The sequence below is a fragment of the Capricornis sumatraensis genome, chromosome 7 (assembly GCF_032405125.1).
Source record: "Capricornis sumatraensis isolate serow.1 chromosome 7, serow.2, whole genome shotgun sequence".
NCBI lineage: Eukaryota > Metazoa > Chordata > Mammalia > Artiodactyla > Bovidae > Capricornis > Capricornis sumatraensis.
The window spans coordinates 89,940,853-89,962,380 of NC_091075.1; the positions used below are offsets into that span (position 1 = coordinate 89,940,853).

Sequence of the window (21,528 nt, forward strand, 5' to 3'; positions counted from 1 at the left end):
AACTGACTTCAAAATCATTATGCTGACAACATTTATCTTTTTTTTTCCTTTCAAGTGTAATTCATGAAATACTAATTTCTTTCACATACTTCTTTTCTGGTGTTTCTAATTTACTATTTCATTAAACAGCTAGTTGTCTGAGCCCATACAATTTTATGTTTCACTGAAGGGGAACAAGTTACCAACTTTGCATCAGCTCCTCTAAAATTGCAAAAGGTTTGTATAACATCAATTTTCAAATTTAGTTCTTTGATTTGGCTGCTTTAGTTTGCTTAAATTTCTCCTCTATGTACAGAACAAAGCATGCAGCTCTAATTATGTCTCTCTAGTTTACCAAAATATGTCATTGGTATTAGAGTAAATATTTAGTACATAAAAATACTATCAAGAAAAAAAATCAAATTTTAATAAATATCTTCAGTTCTGAATTCTATATACAGATACTTTACATCTACTCCCTGGAACTTCTGGCTTCACTGTAAGTAGACTGATCACTGACATAAATTACTAGCACATTATTGCAGTCAGATGCATTGTGGTTGTGACCATGTGATTATGAACCATGCGGAAAATAAATATCGCAACCATTGACAAATACTGTCTTGAACCTGCTTCTAGAGCCCTACAGCCCTACTCTATTTGAGTGTTAATCTAGTTTCATGATGCTTTTCTCAGCTACCAACATACAAATGATCTCAGAACATTTTTCATTATTATTACAGTACATTGAGTATACACACTTGTAGAGGTCAACAATGAGACAACTCAAAACAACACAAGAACAGAAGACAATCAATGGTGTCTACTGAAGCCCTGGTAAAAAGGTTTCTGTTTTGTCTTGCATGGGCTCATTTACTGGTCTCTGTTCCCTGTGACTACAAGTATGCTAAGACACTAATCTTATTCTTCTTTATTTAAAGGATGGAAGGTAATATCTGCAGCTTATCTATTCTTTTTCTCTAATTTACGTGTCACATTGTTGATCAAACAAAACCACACAACACAACCCTTTGTATTGTCAGTAGCTGCAATTCTAACTTCTTTGTAATATTCTCCTTTGAAAATCAACTCATACAATGTCAAATAAGGCAATACTCAATGACAGGCACCTAGAACATCCAGAAATGTAACACAGTAAACAATCATTTGAGAACACATCTCTTAAAATAATACTGATTTCTGCAATATACAGTATTTACACAAACAGCTGCAAATTTGCTCATACAATATTTCTAATATAGATAAATAGGAATACAACTCTAAGAATTCTTTGCTCCAAAACTTTTTGTTAAAGTGTAAACCATTGGCATCTCTTTTTTCTTTTTACTGTAATTTTTTAAATTTAAAAAAGAAATCAGCTGACATGCACAATTGGTTCCAGTCCCTTTCCTGCTTTAGAAAATGACCCACACACCTAACAACTTACTTTCCTCCAGTCAATAATCTTTGGTGCCTTCTTCCAATGAATTCTGGTAAATGAGTCGAGGCAGAACAAACGAAGGACGAAAGCAACTGGAAAGTGAACCAGCACTTTTTTTTCTTCCACTCACAGAGAAAATGAGCTGATGATTTATGGAGAGTTCCACTTTAGACAAGCTGTATGCACCATGGAGAGAGGCAGGTCCTCCAGATTTTTCACCAACATCGAGCCTTTGGGCTTCCCTTGCTCATCTTTCCGACGTGGATGACCTTAGCGGACGTCTCTTGTCAATAAGCTTTTCATCTTTCTTTGAGGTTCTTGCCTGAGAAGAAGCACCTATGGAATCACTGGCTGCAAGGAAGGGGGCAGCAGCCAGTTGTGGAGATGAACTGAGGTGGCCACTCTTGGTAGGTGGGGAGGCCAGTCCCAGAGTTTTATTTTCTGCTGGCTGTGCTTGCCTCTGGGATAAGTTAGCACCATTGGATTTACTGTTTGGCCTGAAAGCAGCATGCTCATTTGGACCTACTATGGAAGAGATTCTGCTCAAAGATTTCTTCTTTTCAGCAGGAGTCTCTGAATAGTACGGAACCAAAGATGTAGGCATCACTAGAGGTCCAGGGAGGTCACTGGGGTTAAAGATAGCATCATCATGAGTTTCAGCAGCTTCTGAAAGGTACGGCGGTGGCAGGGTGCTACTGCGCTTGCTGCAGGACTCACAACATAACTTGTTATAACCTGGTATGGAGCAGTATCGTGCCAGTACCTCCATTTGACAGAATATGGACTTATCTCCCAAACATGGCTCATCTACAGAGATTCAAAGAAAAATAATATAAGAAATATGCCCAAACATAAACAGTGGACAATATGCATGGAGCTAGAGGGCAGTATGCTAAGTGAAATAAGACAGAAAAGGATATATATTGTATGAACTCACTTATATGTGGAATCTAAAAAAATAAAATAAAACAAAAAAACAGAATCATAAACTCAGAGAACAAAGGAGTGGTTACTAAGGGAGGGGCAAAATAGGTGAAGAAGATTAAGAGGTATAAACCTCCAATTACAAAATAAATAAGCCATAGGGACGTCCCACAGAGCATAAGGAATATGGCCAGTCATATGGTGATAACTTTGTATGGGGACAGACTTATTGTGGTCCTCATTTCATAATGAAATGACATAATATTGTATGCCAACTATATTTCATTTTAAATATAAAAATAAATATAGCTAAAAATAAAAGGAGGAAAAGCATGAAAATCGTTAATGAATATAAAAAGATTTAACTAAGATCTAACATTGATGGGTGTTTTCCACATAAGCCTTTGAGTTAAAATATGAATATTAGAATAAATTTACTAAAAAAGTTGTTCTCTCTATGCAAAGCACTTGAATTGACCAGCTCTTTCACATTCCCATCAAGAGTCTTCAGATCGAGGGTATTTTTTTTCTTCTTAGGAATGTATTTCTGATTTTAGAAAATAGAATATTGGATTTATCATACTTTTAAGATATAGAGAGGCATCTGTTTGTTTTTTTTAAATTTTATTTATTTATTTTTAAATTTTAAAATCTTTAATTCCTACATGAGTTCCCAAACATGAACCCCCCAGAGATGTTATGGGGAGGGAGGTGGGAGGGGGGTTCATGTTTGAGGCATCTGTTTTTAAAATTTTTATGATAGTCTGTCTTTATGATAGAGTAGTCTCTATATTAAGTTTAAATTGAAAATAAAAAATACTAAAGATTTGTTGGAACATATTAAATCTTAAAACTATATTACTAAAAGAAAAATCAAGATACAATTTTGATTCAGAGTATATTCTCCAGAGTGAAGCAATAGTTTCATGTTTACCATTGAATGTTCTCAGGTTATTTGTTATTTGAAAGCACAAATCTGGGTAACATGTGCCAACTTTCTTATGAATAATACATGGTTAATTTTATCGAATTGACAGTACTTTAAAGAATACTAAGTACCACTTATAAAACACTTGGGAGGCGTGTTTGTACATACTATTTCCATTATTTTAAAATTTTATTAATCATAAGTTGTAAGAATTAGATTTCAAAAAATCCAAACATTGAGTTCATAAAAAGTCTGTACTTCTTTTTAGCCATTCCAGGGCATATTCTATGCAGAGCCCATGTGCATAATCCCACACAGAATACTGATCTCATATCCAAATAATAAACGCAAAGAATTATAAATTGTGGCATTTATGTAATACAATCACCATGACAATGTAATGTTGGGTAATTCTACATTGCTAGGTAAGGAACTTGCTATATAACTTGCCAAAGAAATTGAATCCCTTTCCTAAAGTTTGAGGGGGGGGGATCAAAAGAGGAGGGTCAGTTGGCAAGACCAATAAAGATTAAACCTTATCACCTTTGTTAGAGTTTGAATGTCATGTACACTTCCTACACTCTAAGATGACTTGTCTTTGCCTGACATTTACACACCTATGATACAGTATGAAGCATTTGAACATCTCATACTAGAAAATAATTAGGTTGTAATCCTAATTAGGTTGCAAATCCCTGCAAATTAATGGGTTTTATGTCAAGTATCAATCCCTTATTGTATCCAAATTATTTTTTCTATGCTTATGTCTTTCTATGCCTATAATATTTTCTTTTGGATTAAGGAAGAGAATCAAGCACATACCTGCTGACAATTGGGCATATTTGCAGAAATATACAGCTCTACCAGTCATTGAGATCAACAAAGCTTACAAAGTGTTTAGCCTTCTGACAGTAACACTTATATAAGGGTAAAACATTACGGTGACAGTAAATTTACAGCTTCTGAGTAGGTAAATTTGTTATTTTGGCTTTGACTTGTGCTTTGAACTTTCAAATATACTTTCCAGAGAAAAATGATTAAGTATGTAAGTCCTCTGTCTCCCCCTCATGGTCATACTTGTTCATGCCACCCCACATTATCAAAGGGAAATCTGCAGAGGGATAATTCACAAGGAAGACTAGACAGGTAATGGGAGAATAGGAAGGGGGAGAGAGAGAGAGACAGGCACGGAGAGTCCGAAGGGAAGGGACACCGGGGGTTGGGAAAGAAAGAAGGCGGGGAAGACGAGATGGGGAAGAAGGGAAGAGATGGGAAGATGGAGAGACAGAGGGGGAGTGGCAGAGACAGGGAGAGGGGAGGGAAGGACAGATAAAAGTGGAGGAGAAAGAAGGACACCTTTAGACACATGTGCCAGAAAGGGAAGGATGAGGGCTATCAGGGAGAAAAAGAGGGAAACGAAGAAAAAGAAGTCAGGAAGACACAGGGAGAGAGAGAAGGGGACAGGGAAAGAGAGATGAGGAGGAGAAAGGGAGGCCAGGAGAGGAAGAGAGTGAGTGAGAGAGGGAGAGAAGAAAAAGTGAGTGGAAAAAGCATGCGTGGAGTACACAGAACGTGAGCAACCCACAAACAGCAGGTAACAGCAAATCAAAAGCAGGGAGTGAGACCCACAGAGGAAATGAGAGGAGAGTGAAGTGGAGACACAAAACGAGGCAGACAGCTCACAGGCAGATGTAGAGAAAGTGACAGAAAAGGAAGGAGACAGAGAAGCTGAAACCATCCATATATGCTATTTATTACAACAGCAAATTTGAATTACACAGACATCCCGGACTCATGACAGTTCCACTTTTGATTTATGGATTTCACAATGGCGTGAAAGCCACATACATTCAGTAGAAACTGTACTTCAAATTTTGAATTTGGATCTTTTCTGGGTTAGTGATAAATGGAATGATCCTCTCGTGATGCTAGGCAGGGCAGCAGCCGCAGCTCCCAGTCAGTCAGGTGATCGCCAGGGCAAACACCTTTTAATCATACTGTACCCAGACAACTATTCACAGGCTTTGAGTTAGATGGTTTTGCCACGTGAAGGCTAACATAAGTGTTACGAGCATGTTTAAGGCTAGGGCATGGTGTTCAGTAAGTTGTGCCCATGCGACGACATATGCATGCATGCTCAGTCATGTCTGACTCTTTGAGACCCTAGCCCACCAGGCTTCTCTGTCTACGGAATTCTCCAGGCAAGAAAACTGGAGTGGGTTGCCATTTCCTCCTTCAGGGAATCTTCCCTACCTAGTGATGGAATCTACATCTCTTGCATTGGCAGGCAGGTTCTTTATCACTGAGCCACTTTGGAAGCCCTGTTCTGTAAGTTAGTTGTATTAAATGCATTTTTGACTGAATGTATTTTCAACTCAGAAAGAGTTTATCAGGATATAACTCTCCTGTAAATTGAGGAAGATCTGCACTTTAAAATAAAGAAAAGAGACTCTGTTTTTGCAATACTGAAGGAATAGGTCAAGCAAATTTTAGCCTAGGTACAAGGTGCCTATTTTGCAAGCACGTTTGTTGAATATTTGGGCTTTCTTCATAGCTCAATTGGTAAAGAATCACCTGCAATGCAGGAGACCCAGGTTCAATTCCTGGGTTGGGAAGATCCACTGGAGAAGGGATAGGTTACCCACTCCAGTATTCCTGGGCTTCCCTTGTGGCTCAATTGGTAAAGAATATGCCTGCAATGCGGGAGACCTGGGTTCGATCCCTGGATTGGGAAGATCCCCTGGAGAAGGGAAAGGCTACTCACTCCAGTATTCTGGCCTGGAAAATTCCATGGACTGTATAGTCCAAGGGGTCACAAAGAGTCGGACATGACTGAGCGACTTTCACTTTCATGGATATGGATGCAGGTATTGGGAAACAGCTTTGTGCATAACATTTATCATCTGAGTGTCTCAACTGAATAATTTTAGTAAAACATTGCATAACATTCTGCATTATTATGCCTTTAACAATAATGTGAAGTTATAAAGAAAATCAGAGAGAAAATAAGTAGATTATTCTAGAGACACAGATTGACAGAAACTTCATATGGGGTGATACGGCCCTCACCCCAGCATTACCGTCCACTGGGGATCATGGAGGCTGCAGTGGTGATGGTAACTAACTGGAGGGGATATTGCCTCAGACACCCATTTTAAAGAACTGTATTAGGCTAATATTTCAAGTGTGTTCTCCTAAAGTTATTTTTCAATAAGCAAATGGGAATTTCAGAGCTTGTCCCCAAAGGAAATTCTCCTTTTTTGCGGCTCAAAAACATGGTCATAGTGAGAGTTTGATGCATGAAGCAGGGTATTCAAAGCTGATGCTCTGGGACAACCTAGAGCGATAGGGTAGGGGAGGGAGGTGGGGAGGGGTTCAGCATGGGGGGACACATGTATACCTATGGCCGATTCTTATTGATGTATGGCAAAAGCCATCACAGTAAAGTAATTGTTCTCTAATTAAAATAAATGAATTAATTAAAAAATCAGAATAAAGAAAAAAGATAACCATGGTCAGAGCAGTGAAATCAATCCGTGTCACACCTACCATTACAGGGAGGCAGCTGACAAGCTCGGACAGACTCAGGCTTCTCCCCGTCGCAGTGGTCACCGGCCCTGCAGAGGACCTGCCTCACCTCTGTTCCCTCACCGCAGGTCACTGAACACTACAGAAACAAAGGCTATGATTGTAGACGTTTTACTCCACCAAGGCTGCCTCTCTTCCTTTCCCCATGTGCACACTCAGGCACACACATGCACACACAAGTGTACATACATACACAGCTCTGGGGTTCTTTCTCTGCTGTGCAGCGTTACAGTGACTTTGGAGACAGAGAATCCTGTTTATACCCTGGCTTCCTTCAGCAGCCTGGGAACATTGCTTTTTCTCTGAAAGCCTCAGAGAACTGTTGGGAGTAAATGAAGCAAAGGAAACAATGTATGTAAAGCAGGTTAAGTCTGGAACTTAGGAAGCATTTGATGCTGAAGAAGTCATTGTTACAGTGTTAACACTTTCTGCTGGTGCTGCTAAGTCGCTGCAGTCATGTCTGACTCTGTGTGACCCCATAGATGGCAGCCCACCAGGCTCCCCCGTTCCTGGGATTTTCCAAACAAGAACATTGGAGTGGGTGCCATTTCCTTCTCCAATGCATGAAAGTGAAAAGTGAAAGTGAAGTCACTCAGTCGTGTCCAACCCTCAGCAACCCCACGGACTGCAGCCTTCCAGGCTCCTCTGTCCATGGGATTTTCCAGGCAAGAGTGCTGGAGTGGGGTTCCTAAAACCAGCGGAGGAGTCCATTTTCAGGGAGCGGATCTCGGATTGAGCTTCCCCTTCTCTCACCTTCCTTACAGATGTGACTGACTCATGTGCTATGCTGGAACTACTATTATTCTATTCCCACAAATTGATTTATTTAAGGAAGGGGCTAACTGCTCTAAAACTAAGACCAGAAATAGCCGTGCTGTTGATCTAGGTAGGATCTGCAGAGGAAGAAGGCTTGTTCTAGGGCTCTGAAGAGAGTGAAAGGTGAGTTCTTCCAGTCCTGTGCAGGTAACTTTCATTGGCTTGTTCCTTCCATCCTGGGTCTGCTCTCCACTTCCTCCTTCATTCTCTATCTGCTTTTCTGAGTCCCTGTCCTCCTAGCCACTCTTCTATGGCCCCATAATTCCTTATTTGGAATCTTTAGAAACATCAAAGATCTGTGGTTAATACACGGACCGAAACACTGATTCAGCTAGTCACCAAACAGACGTTACTCAGACAGGCACCAACTGGGCACTGGGGAAACAGAGTACCTTTTTTTTTTTTTTTTTTTTTTTTGAGAAATGCTTGGTCTAGTGCTGAGCACAGGCTCAAAGACAGGAGTTATGATACACTGCTGTGATCAGCAAGCCATTGGTAGGCTTCTGCTTTTGGAATGAAGAAGGACTGCAGAAAAGGTGGTATTTTGGACCATGAAGCTGAGCCTTGATGGATGATGATGGGTAGATGGTCAGATAGACAGAAAGGGAAGGGCAAGCCAGCCAGAAGGGAGGAGGCTCCAACCAGCTGGCCTTTGGAAGAGTGAACAGTTTCCTCAGACTGGGACAAAGAGGTGGAATAAAGGAAGACAGATTAAGAAGAGTTATCATGGGATTTATTTATTTATTGCTGGTGATCATCTTGCAATGTATACAAATACCAAATCATTAAGTTGTACACCTGAATCTAAGGTAGTGTTGTATCAATTATACCTCAGTTTAAACACACACACAAAGCAGTGGGGTGTCACATAGGACAGGGCCCTGAATTCAAGGTTAGGGATTTGAAACGTATGTAGGAGGGACAGTGCGGTCAACACTAATATTAGAAAATCAGTCACCTTTTAGACAGCGTTGTATCCCAAAGCATCCGAATGTGGTTTGCCCCCATCAATGAATCTTACATGCAAACACTGTTTTAAAATACCATTTTTTTCTTAATACGCCCAGGTGCTTACTGATTCCACACAATGTGACAGTTTCTCCATTCACACAAAGCCCACCTGATACAGAAGCGAAATTAAAATATGTTTCACATGCTTCCACACACATACGCCCCCCCTCCCCGGCCCCTCAGAGTTCGCACACCCACCTCGTTCCAAGGCCCCGTTTTCCACGGGGCCGGGCAGGGCACTCTGTTGCAGGGCCGGCGGCTCTCGGGCCGGTCGCCCGCGCAGTACTTGCTGTGCACGGAGCGGTTGGTGCCGTCGTGGAGCGGCTGGAGGCAGCGCACCGTGCGCAGCTGGTAGCCGGAAGTGCCGCAGGTTTTGGTGCAGTGCTCCCACTCTTCCGCCGCCCAGCTGCAGGGGGTGGGCGTGAGGGGTTAACATTGTCCATGGAAACCCCGGGGCACCGTGCGCCCCTTCTGGCACCGTAAGCCTAGGTTTTTCTGCTCTCTGGGTGAGGTACCACCCAGGAGGCAACTTCAGAAATATGCATGCATCAGTCTCAGAACTTTCTAACAAAAGTAAATCTGACACATCTATTTTTCAGGCCTTGGTATTCTGCCTCCCCGGTGACTTTGAAACAACCTTCTCTCTTCCGAAAGGATCATCTACAGAGGGCTTTGGAAACTCAGCTTAAGGTTTTCCCGTTAGATTCAGGCATCATGGTAGTTTTCAAAACTAGCCCCCACTGGTAAACAGGATGTGGTATACTGATTGCTATTATTCATCAAAAAAAGAAGGAAATAATACCACATACACTATCATGGATGGACCTGGAGATTACCATAGGAAGTGAAGTCAGAAAAAGACAAATATCATGGGATATCACTTATATGTGGAATCTAAAAATATGATACCAATGAACTTTTGCCTCAGGGTGTTGAATATCTCATGCTGCTGCTGCTAAGTCGCCTCAGTTGTGTCCGACTCTGTGCGACCCCATAGACGGCAGCCCACCAGGCTCCCTCATCCCTGGGATTCTCCAGGCAAGAAAACTGGAGTGGGTTGCCATTTCCTTCTCCAATGCATGAAAATGAAAAGTGAAAGTGAAGTCACTCAGTCCTGTCCCACTCCTAGAGACCCCATGGACTGCAGCCTACCGGGCTCCCCTGTCCATGGGTTTTTCCAGGCAAGAATACTGGAGTGAGTTGCCATTGCCTATATCTCATAGGAAATATAAAAAGGATCCATCTGATCCCTGCCATGACAAACTGATTTGACTGCTGCTGCTTTTTCATTACTTCATGACTCTACTCATGTTTTAATATTCTGAGATTACTGTTCCAACTCTGTGGTTGTTGCTGTGAAGGCTGGCTACCTGACATATTCATTATAACTGAAAAATTTTGTTCTTCAGATAGGCCCTTATTGACCTGATAAAAGTTGTATGCTTGAGCAGAAACCACTTCCATGAATGTACCTGATAGAAACATTTCCAAGCAGATATTTTAAAAAAGATTTCCTCGGGGACATTCCCAAATCACACATCCAAGTTCAATGTCAGTGTCCCAGCACTCTCTAAATTAGCTATGGATACACTATTACAGAGAGTTCTTCATTACATATATCCCAAAGGGTTGTCACCATTGATTACCTCCAGCTAATCAATCTGTCAGAATGTAATGGAAACATACTATTTGTCCTTTCCAAAGTTACTTTCTCTCTGCATTTTTAAAAAATTCTGTATATACAGAGCTTGTTGTTGTAGCTGTTTAGTCACTAAGTCAGGTCTGGCTCTCTTGTCACCTCATGGACTGTAGTCCGCCAGGTTCCTTTGCCCGTGAGATTTCCCAAGCAGGAATACTGGAGTGGGTTGCCTTTTTTTCCTCCAACCTAGGTATTGAACCTGTGACTCCTGCATTGGCAGGCAGATTCTTTACCACTGAGCCACTTGGGAAGCCCGTATATGCAGCACCAAAATATAAGCAAGTTAAAACCTTGGCAGTTTTTGCTCTTCAGAGTTTAAAAGATTGCCCTTGTTGTCAGCTGACAGTAAGAATGAATGGTGGCAGCTGAAAAAGTTTACTCAAGTTTTGAAGACTTCAATAGTGACTCTCATTTGAAGATAGGTATTACATGAGAGGTATATTATACTTCATAGTCATAGGTACTTTTGGCCACCAGAGAAACCTGGACATATGATAATTAACTCAGCAGACCCAAGAAGGATAAAGTCAAGTTCCTGGTGGCTCAGATGGTAAAGAATCCACCCGAGATGAGGGAGACCTGGTTTCGATCCCCGGGTTGGGAAAATCCCCTGGAGGAGGGCATGGCAACCCACTCCAGTATTCTTGCCTGGAGAATCCCCATGGACAGAGGAGCCTGGCGGGCTACAGTCCATCGGGTCACAAAGAATCAGACATGACTGAGCGACTAAGCACAGCACACACATATAAACAAATCTATATACAAAACAGATTCTCGGATATAGAAAACAAACTTATGGTTACCAGAGGGGAAAGGGGGGTGAGGAGGAATAAATTAAGAGTATGGGATTAAGAGATGCAAACTACTATACCTAAAATAGGGAAGCAGAAAGGATTTACTGTGTAGTACAGGGAACTATATTCAATATCTTGTAATAACTTATAAAGTCAGGTAATCGGAAAAAAACGGAATAATTTTCTTGCACACCTGAAATTAACACAATATTGTAAATCAACTGTACTTCAATAAAGAGAGGCAGAAGTAAAAGTGAGAAGCAGAAATATGGTTAAAAGACACGGGACTAAAGGTTTATATAATTTCCATGAAATGATCTGATCACTGTAAGCAGGTACACGTAATAGCTTGGAGTAAAAATTAAATTAAAACTAAAAAGAGCTAATGCCATTTAAATCCCTTTCATTTTGTCCTTGGTATATAAGGATAGGTAAAATAAATGCTTACAGCGGATGTGTGCACTCCTGAATATTGCACATTCTTCTAATAGGTTTTGGCTTTTTGTTGACCTCACAGAAGCTGCGATGAACCATTTTGTTATCACTTTTCCTACGGCATCCGTATTTAGTGTACTGGAAACCTGGGGAGGCAAATATATTTTTGATTTAGTCATTTATTCATTCTGTCACCTATTTGATCATTTATTCATTCATTTAGTTCATCAAATATTTATTGAGCCAGGCACTGTTCTAGGTGCTCTAGTTCCAGAAGCAAATTAAATAATTAAATATAAGTTAAACAAAAATCCTTTAATAAAGTATTAAATAGCAACTTCATGCTTGTTAATGAACTAGATCCTGAAATACAGTCTAGTAAGATAGTCAGATAGGAAAACTATGTCATAGTTTCTACAAAGCCATGTCAATAATTGACTGTAGAGGGCAGCAAAGGAACACAGAGAGGAAGTTCTCTGCCTTAGCTGGAGGAGAGACAGAGAATGTTTACAAGATCAGCACTTCCCTGGGCAGAATCCTCAAGTTCAGACAGCACCAGTAAAGCGAATGGACTTCACTGGTGGCTCAGTGGTAAAGAACCTGCTTGCCCCTGAAGAAGACATGAGTTCGATCCCTGGGTCAGGAAGATCTTTTGGAGTGGGAAATGGCAACCCACTCCAGTATCCGTGTCTGGGTCCCAGAAGAGTTGGACATGACTTAGAGACTGAACAACAACAAAGAGAATGAAGCAGAACAATAGTCCAAGCAAATGAAATGACATAGAAAACTGCAGGGCTCTTTGAATGGCTGAAGTATGGGATCCGGTCTTAAAAGATCTGTGGGCCAGACAAATGTTTAGGGAGTTATTGAGGGTCTCCCCAGGCACCGACTTGGACGTTTAAAAAACATATATATATGGACAGAAGAGATGGGCACGGGGGTGGGGGGCGGGACTTGGATTAGAGGTCAGGTATGAAGAGGGAACTGGAGAAGGAAATGGCAACCCACTCCAGTATTTTTGCCTGGAGAATCCCATGAACAGAAGAGCCTGGAGGGCTACAGTCCATGGGGTCACAGAGAGTCGGACACGACTGAGTCACTGACACACATATATATTATTTTTTAATGTTTAAAAACATTATATATGTGTATATATATATTATTTTTTAATTTTGGAAAATTTTAAATCTAAAAAAGTGTAAGGAAAGCACATGAATATGCCTTACACCTAGATTAACCTTTTGTTACCATGTCAGCATATTTGACATACATATTTTTACATCATATATATTAATTATAACATATAATAAACAGATTATATCAGTAAAGAATCTGCTTGCAATGCAGGAGAGCCAGATTCGATTCCTGGGTTGGGAAGATCCTCTGGAGAAGGAAATGGCAGCCCACTTCAATATTCTTGCCTGGAGAATCCCATGGACAGAGGAGCCTGGCAGGCTACAGTCCATGGGATCACAAGAGTCAGACATGACTTAGCAACTAAACCAGTACCACATATACATTTAAATATAAAATGTTGATGAACCTTTTGAGAGTAAGTTGCTAACATTCTGATTCTTCACTTCTAAATACCTCAGCATATAGCTCATAACAAGCACATTACCCCCACATAGCTACAATATACTCTTAAAATCAGAATATTTAACCCAAATATAATACTATTATCTAATATAAAGACGATATTCAAAATTTATCAATTGCCCTATAATGTACTCTATAAAAATGTTTCTTCAGTCAAAGAACATGCATTGCATTTAGTAGTCATGGAATTAATCAGGAATAGTTTCAATCTCTTTCTGTCTTTTAATATTTTTGAGATGATAAGCCAGTTGTTTTGTAAAATGTCCCACAGTCTGGGTTTATCTGTCTCCTAACGGTTCGATTCAGGTTTTCACTTTGGTCAAGAATATTACATAAATTATGTTTTGTCTTCAGGGTAACATATTGAGAGAAAGAAGGATCTGAATCAGGGAATATAATTCTACTCATTCATTTGTTCATCCATTCAAGAAATTACCTAGAAATGAAGAGAAGAAAATCAAATTTAGTTGGCTAGTTAAGAGACTTCTGCAATAATCTTCCCTTTCAAAGTCGAGAAGGAAGCCTGATGAGGGAGGGATAAATCTAGTAGATATTAAAAAGGTGCATCTGAAAGTCTTGTGACCAAGTAGATGTCGACGACGCAGTGGTGGTTGGTGGCGGTTTAGTCACTAAGTCGTATCCAACTCTTGTGACTCCAAGGACTATAGCCCGCCAGGCTCCTTTCTCCATAGGATTTTCCAGCCAGGAATACTGGAGTAGACTGCCATTTCCTTCTCCAGGGCATCTTCCTGACCCAGGGATCAAGCCTGGGTCTCCTGTACTGCAGGCAGATGCAGTAGGAGGATCCAGATTAAATAATCATTTTGTGGTAGAGTATCATTTTTGTTTCATTTAGTTTTTGGCCACACCTGTGGCACACAGTATCTTAGTTCCTTGACCAGGGACTGAACCTGTGCCCTCTGCAGTAAAAGTGCAGTCTTAGCCACTGAACCACTAAGAAAGTACCTAAAGTGTCATTTCAAATAATTATCTAAAAACATTTTATGTCCTTTCTAGAGAAAAACCTTTAAAAATACATCTTTGAATTTAAAAGTAAAAATATTTACCCAGGCATTCCCTGCTATGAATAATTTCTTGTTTTCAACTATGAAGTGTTACTATTACGAGAGAATTCTGTCTAGGCTAGCTCCATTGTGGAGCACTTGTTGTTCCAAACTAAAGGAATGGATAATGGGAGAGACTGAGAAACTCTGAGGTGAGCTTAATGGATCTACTCCAGAGAGAGAGAGCGGACAGGTAGCAGAATACAGTATAAACAGGTACGAAGAAGCCAGGCTACCTACCTGGGTTTGTATCTTACAGTGCTGAGCTTCCCTGTGTGTCACTTTCCCCACCAGTATGACAGAGGTAAAAGCAGTACCAACCTCTTAGAGCCATCCATCATTAAAATATAAAACACTTAAAATAGTATCTGGTACATAGTGCAACTAAGAGCTCTTCCATTATTAATGCTGAAAAGAAATGCATAGGTATGGAAAGTAAAAGTGGAGGAGAAGGAAGGTAAGAAGCAAAAGACACCGAGGTTTGGGAGAGTTAGGAAAGAATAAAGTGACTAAGGGTGCCACTGCATGGATATAAGACAAGGGGAAAGGGCCAAGGAATTTTAAGATGGTCTACTATTGATATGAATGGATTCCTATCATTTGTAGATCCTGAGATTTCAGTCAAAATGCTTTATATTTAAGTGCTGGTTATGTCTGGTATTTTCTCAGGTTGTATCCTCAGTTAGACACAATCCTTAAGGCAGAAGGAAGAAGATTGGCTTTTATATGAATTACATTTTAGTATAATAAATGGGTTCAATTTGTTACCTCCACCACAGGGTTTGGAACACTGAGACCAGCTCTTCAATGCCCACTCAAAAGTATCTAATTCTTCCTGGATGACATTGTTGCTGTTGATTGTAGGTGCAGAGTCCTCGTGGATGATGTACTTATATGTCAGGCTAGAGCGGGTATCGTTCTCCTGAGGTATAATCTAATGTATACATGAAATAGATATGTAAATCACCTGAGTTTTAAATTTGAATGAAAAATTACAAATATTTCAGAATACATATCTTATTAAAACTGGAAGACTTTCAAGTAGTTTCTAAAAATAGAGTTTTTTTTCTTTCTATCACTAAAGTATAGGTATGTCTTGACTAAGAAAAAAATGCAAATATATAAAGTATCTTGACATTAAAAAGTTTAAAAAAATACAATAAAATTCAATTTAGAGTTCCTCAAGTTACATAACTCCTGAGTGTACTTAATTGTTACTCTTTACAGTAGACTTTTGTTATGGTGATAAAGATAATCATATTCCATCCAGAAAATATAGAGATCATGAAAAAATATAAAGAAAATAAAAATCATCCATAATTCCACTAAACCAGACAAAACTAAAGTCACTTTTATTATTTGGGGATAGAAGCTCAAGATATTTGCATATGTGTGTGTGAGTGTGTGTGTGTATGTGTACACATACATACTTTTCTGGTCTTGCTTATTTCACTTAACATGTCACGCACTTCCCAAGACAGTAAATATTCTTTGAAAATACATTTCTAAATGCCAGCATAGCGTTTACTCTTAGTGCACGAGTGCATGTCCAGTCACTCTGCTGCTGCTGCTAAGTCGCTTCAGGCGTGTCCGACTCTGTGTGACCCCATAGACGGCAGCCCGCCAGGCTCCCCCGTCCCTGGGATTCTCCAGGCAAGAACACTGGAGTGGGTTGCCATTTCCATCTCCAATGCATGAAGGTGAAAAGTAAAAGTGAAGTCGCTCAGTTGTGCCCGACTCTTAGCGACCCCATGGACTGCAGCCCACCACACTCCTCTGTCCATGAGATTTTCCAGGCAACAGTACTGGAGTGGGCTGCCATTGCCTTCTCCAGTTCAGTCACTCAGTCGTGTCCAACTCTTTGCAGCCCCATGGGCTGTAAAAGCTCCTCTGTAGAGCCTTTTTGTAGACTGCCAAGCTCCTCTGTCCACGGGATTCTCCAGCAAGAATACCAGAGTGGGTAATCATTTCCTACTCTAGGGGATCTTCCTGACTCATGGGTCTAACCCAGGTCTCCAGCATCCCCCACACTGGCAGGTGGATCCTTAACCACTATTCCACCTGGGCAGCCCATTTAATCCTAGTGTACCTTATTTAATCAGAAAAATTAATATCTATATTTTGATTAAAATGTATCCCCATTTTTGTGATAATTTCTGATTTTACTTAATGTGGTAAAGGGTACAAACACATTTTTATAGTTCTCATAATAGACCAGTGAATGGCCCTTCAGAATAGTTAAAACAATTACTATTTTCATAATGAAAGTATATGAAGGTGTTCCCATTCAGCACTGTATATTAAATCATTTTCCTCTTTGTTAACTGAATGGGCAAAAAATTGTTGTTTTAACTGCTATTTATTTGATAAATAGTAAAGATTAATTTTCCTAAGTTTACTGGTCACTTGTATTTTGTCCACCATGCATTGTATGTTCATGTCAGAGCCTCTTTATTTTATTGTTATACATATTCTTTTTTTCATGTAATCCAAGCAATAGAAATATTAATCCTTTTGTAATAAACTTTGCAAGTGTATTCTCAGCTTTTTATGTGATCTTTACTTTTCTAGCAAAGCACTCTTTTTTATAAATACTTTTTATTGACTTTCATGTAGTTTTTACAGGATTGTATCAATTACATATGGCTCCCTGGGGTCACTCTAATATTATTGGCGAAGCCCTGCAAGAAGGCTCTGAGGCCAGACACCTGTGATGCTGGAGAAGGATGCAATGTAATTACATATGAGTAAAACAGAGCTTCTGATCACCAACCAATCAAACTTAAAATAATCTAAATAAAATTTGATTGATATGTATTTTCCTACAAAATTACCTAACCTATGGAACAGAATGAGAGTCCAGAAATAAGCCCACATAAATTTGGGTAATTAACTTGTAACAGATGAAAAGGGAACTTAATGGAGAATGGACATTGCTTTCAACAAATGGTGCTGGACACTGGTGGCTTAAAAAATGTGTGTGCAAGTCCTTTGACACTTTCTCTCTCTCAAGAAGTGGAGCTGAATTCTTCTCTCCTTCAGTGGATCCTGGACCAGTGGCTTGCTTCTAGCAAACAGCAGCAGATGTGAAAGGATGTCATTTCTAAGGTTAGGTTAAAAAGACTGACTTTTGTCTTGGTTGCATTCTCACTTTCTGGATCATTTGAATCACTCACTTCTGGAAGACAGCTGTCATGTGAGAAGGACACTTTAGCATCCTATTTAAGCATCCATGTGAAGAAGCTTGGGAGCAGTCTTCCAAGGGCTTTCAACTACCATGTGACTGAACTGGGAACTGAGAAGATTCTCTCCAGTGGAGCCCTAAGGTGACTGTAGCCTCATCTGAGAGCATCTTCATGAGATACCCTGAGCTAGAACTAGTCATGGAAGCTATTCCCAGATTCCTGACCCAGAGAAACTATGAGATAATAATGCTGCTTGTGTTCAGCCATCAAGTTTGGGGTGATCTGTTATATAAGAATAGATAATGTATGGATATCCATGTACAAAACTAAGACCCTAATGCAGACAAAGTGTGTATAAAATTAGCTTAAATGGTTAATAAAATTAAAATGGTTAAATGTAAAACTATAAAAATTACAATAAAAAGAAGAAAACGAATTTTGATCCTGGATCAAGAAAAAAGAAAAAACAACCATATATAATAAGAAAGTCTTGATCCATAAAAGGAAAAATGGATAAATTGGACTTCAATAAAGTTAAAATATTTTTCTTTATGGAAAACACTACTAGGAGAAGGAAAAGAAGCTACATATTAAAAGAGAATATCTGAAAAATCACATTTCATAGAGGATTTATATATTGAGTATATATAAAAAACTCTGAAAAGTTAAAAAGAAAAAAGCAACCTACTTTAACAATGGACAAAAGATCTGAACAGACACTTTATCAAGCAGAAATAATTTTCAAATGAAAAAAGATTTGAAATTTAGTGAGATGATTTATTTTAGATTAGTATAATATTTTTATAGGGAATCCAATACATATTGGTTTGGTATACAGAATCTAACAATATATTTCAAGTCAAAATGATCACTTCTGCTTTCATTCACGGGGAAGTAACAGAGTTGCCTTCCTGATACTAAAAATAATAAAACTGGATACAATATTTGAGAGGATTTTTTTTCTTGCAATGAATAACATGGCAAAGGAAAATGATCTCCATGAGGAGAAGTACTGGCTTCTGGACAGGGCCAGGTCTGGACCTTGGTATGGAGAGCAGGAACCCAAGCCAAGTCAGTGTCTCACTGAGCTGAGGAGTGGGGAGTTTGGGGCTTTCAGAGACACGGGCGCTAAAGAAAAGAGGGCTTCAGAGAGGGTGGTCGAGAAAGCTGCATGGGCTTTCTATATAGAGGACTGGTCTGTGCTCGCCCAGGCCAAGAAACCATGCTATCTACCAATGAGTGGCTGCCGTGGGGCTGGGAGCAGGACAGAGGTGCCTCGGGACAGGCAGGGATGAGGGCCCTTGGTGCTCTTATGGCCTCCCCAGCACTTCAGACATGCAGTTACGGCCCCAGAAAGCCGAGACATAAGAATAAGAGCAAAATTGAAACAGATCAACCCTCAGAAAGGAAAACCGAGCCTCCAAGATCAGTGGAAACCGACAATAAATTAACTGCCAGACAGAATAAAACCCAGTGCTTCTAAGAAAGGCAAGGTAAACTAAAGGCCTGACAACTCACCATCTCTAATGCTCAGTGTACAATAAAAAAAGTATAAGAAGTATGACAATGTGAACTATAATCAAGAAAAAAAAAAAGCCCACAAAATCAGGCAATATGAAGTCTCAGGACTCAGAGGAAAAGTTGGACATAATGAGTGAAAATATATGGACATCTCAGCAGAAAAATGGAAATTATAAGAAAAGAAAAAAAAAAAGGAAATTCTAGAAAACAAAGTACACTATCTGACATGAAAACTTTACTGGATGGGCTCAGTGGCAGACTGGAGACCATATAAGACAGTAAAAGAATTTGAACACAGTTCAATAGAAATTAGCCAATCTGAAGGACAGAGAAAAGACAGCGATTACAAAAGGATGAACACAGTTCATAAGTCTCGTGAACCAACTCCAACTGTTTTAATATACATGTAAGTGAGTCCCAGGAATAGAAAGAGAGAGATGGGGGAAAAATAAACTTGAAGACATATGGAAAATTTACCTCAATTTAGTGAAAAACATCAATCTATAGAGCCACGATACTTGGTGACCCCCAAGCAGGATACATACAAAGAACATCACAAACTAAGCATGCCGCAGTCAAATTACCAACCGTCCAGGACAAAAAGATAAGGAGAAAATTGTAAAATGCAGCCAGAGAATACTGACACACTAAATGCACAGCAGCAACCTAAATGAAGCTTGCTAACTGCTGCTGCTAAGTCGCTTCAGTCGTGTCCGACTCTGTGCAACCCTGTAGATGGCAGCCCACCAGGCTCCCCGTCCCTGGGATTCTCCAGGCAAGAACACTGGAGTGGTTACTTCTCATCATAAACAATGGATTCGAGCAGACAAATGTTATATAAATGAGTCAATGATGGCTCCTGTATATTGGCCCCTAGGTTGTTTATTTATACACAGCAAGTTCAGACTGATTAGCTCAAAAGTCCACTGGCACCAAACTCAGATTTTCACATAGCCAATTGTTTCAAATGTAGCCCAAACAAGTAGATTTCTAACCATCTAGAAGAGAAGGGGGAGACAGAGGATGAGATGGTTGGATGGCTTCACTGACTCAATGGACATGCGTTTGAGTGAACTCCAGGAGATAGTGAAGGACAGGGAAACCTGGTTTTCTGCAGTCCATGGGGTCACAAAGAGTCAGACACGACTGAGCAACTGAAGAACAGAGCCTGTTTGCTTTGCATACCCTTATGAAACTGGACCCCAAATCCACTAATTATAAATAAGACTTTGTGGTTATCAGGATCTCAAGCTGCTGCTGCTGCTGCCGTTGGAAGCTCTCCAACCTGGAGTCTCCCTGCTGTGCTGCTAGGCAACATCACCTGGACACATAATCTCCTCTTGAGTTTCCCTTCCTCCAAAAGGGAGGGAGAGCCCTTGTCTTCTTCCTGAAGGTGGCCTCACATGCAAACCTGCTAAGGCATCACCTGAACAATATGGTTGGGTGCCACCTCACAGTCATATCTATTTCCTGGATGAAACCCCAAATTCCTGGACCTCTCTACAATGATAGAAAAACATCCTTAAAGTGCTGAGAAAAAAACAAACAAGCTAGCCACTTCCAATTTTATTTCTAGTGAAGATATCCTTTAAGAATAGAGTGACATAAAGATGTTTTCCAAGAATTGAAAGCAGAGAGAGTAACTTGCTAGCATGCATACCCATAGCACAAGAAATGTTAAAGGAAGTTCATTATATCAAAAGTAAAGGGTACTAAATAGAAAATCAGATTTACCAGGAAAAATGAAGAGCATCAACAATGCTAAATATGTGAGTAAATATAAAAATCTATTTTTTCTTTTCTTGTCTTTAAAAGATAACCGACTACTAAAATCAAAGATAATAATACTATATTTCATTTATAATGTATATATAATAAAAGATATGACAAACTTCCCCAAAGAATAAAGAGCAAGGATAAATGGAATTATTAAAAACAAGCAAGTAAATAAAATCGATTCTAATTAGTTATATTATATTAAATATTTAATTATACAATTAATTGTAATTGAGATAGATTGATTATAAAAATATAAAGTAAAACAACTACCCAGTAAGCCTGGAATGCCACATACCAAAACAATAACAGGATCATGTAGAGGTCCATCGGTGTGAAGAGTTTCAATGTCATCTTCAATGTTATAATCCCATTCCACACCAAGATCTATGAAGGTCTTTGACTTGGCTTCCTCCCCTTTGCCATTTAAAATATAGTGGCCTGTAGCCTGATTCTTAATTGCTAAGGAAAGAAAAATGAGTAACCGGCATACATTTTATCTTATTACAGCTTTGAAGATTCACAGTTAAGTCTCTCGCCTATAAATGAAAGACTGCATTTATGAGTATCAAAGCAATTAAAATGAGTGTTACTTCTGATAGGACTCATACTTCATTCAGTAGGCATTCAAAATTCTCAAGAAGCCTTCCTAACCAGTTAACAATAGTGGCGAGATGGTGATATAGAAAATCAAAATTAATAAATATTCCCATTCGAAAACACTGCCAAAGCAGTCAACACTTTCTAACTCATTCATCCCATACATTT

At 39.6% G+C, this 21,528-nt stretch overlaps 1 protein-coding gene across 1 annotated transcript in view; it reads right to left on the reverse strand.

The window, feature by feature from the left end:
- Nucleotides 1-1,667: 1,667 nt before the first annotated feature.
- The window catches only part of ADAMTS3 (ADAM metallopeptidase with thrombospondin type 1 motif 3), a 288,474-nt gene continuing 268,613 nt past the window's right edge, over nucleotides 1,668-21,528 (reverse strand). The window contains exons 17-22 of the mRNA XM_068975243.1: nucleotides 21,059-21,222; nucleotides 15,047-15,212; nucleotides 11,629-11,761; nucleotides 8,886-9,093; nucleotides 6,822-6,939; nucleotides 1,668-2,227 (exon numbers count right to left, since the gene is read on the reverse strand). Of these exons, the coding sequence (XP_068831344.1) occupies nucleotides 1,668-2,227; nucleotides 6,822-6,939; nucleotides 8,886-9,093; nucleotides 11,629-11,761; nucleotides 15,047-15,212; nucleotides 21,059-21,222 (1,349 nt within the window). The remainder of the gene's footprint in view (nucleotides 2,228-6,821; nucleotides 6,940-8,885; nucleotides 9,094-11,628; nucleotides 11,762-15,046; nucleotides 15,213-21,058; nucleotides 21,223-21,528) is intronic.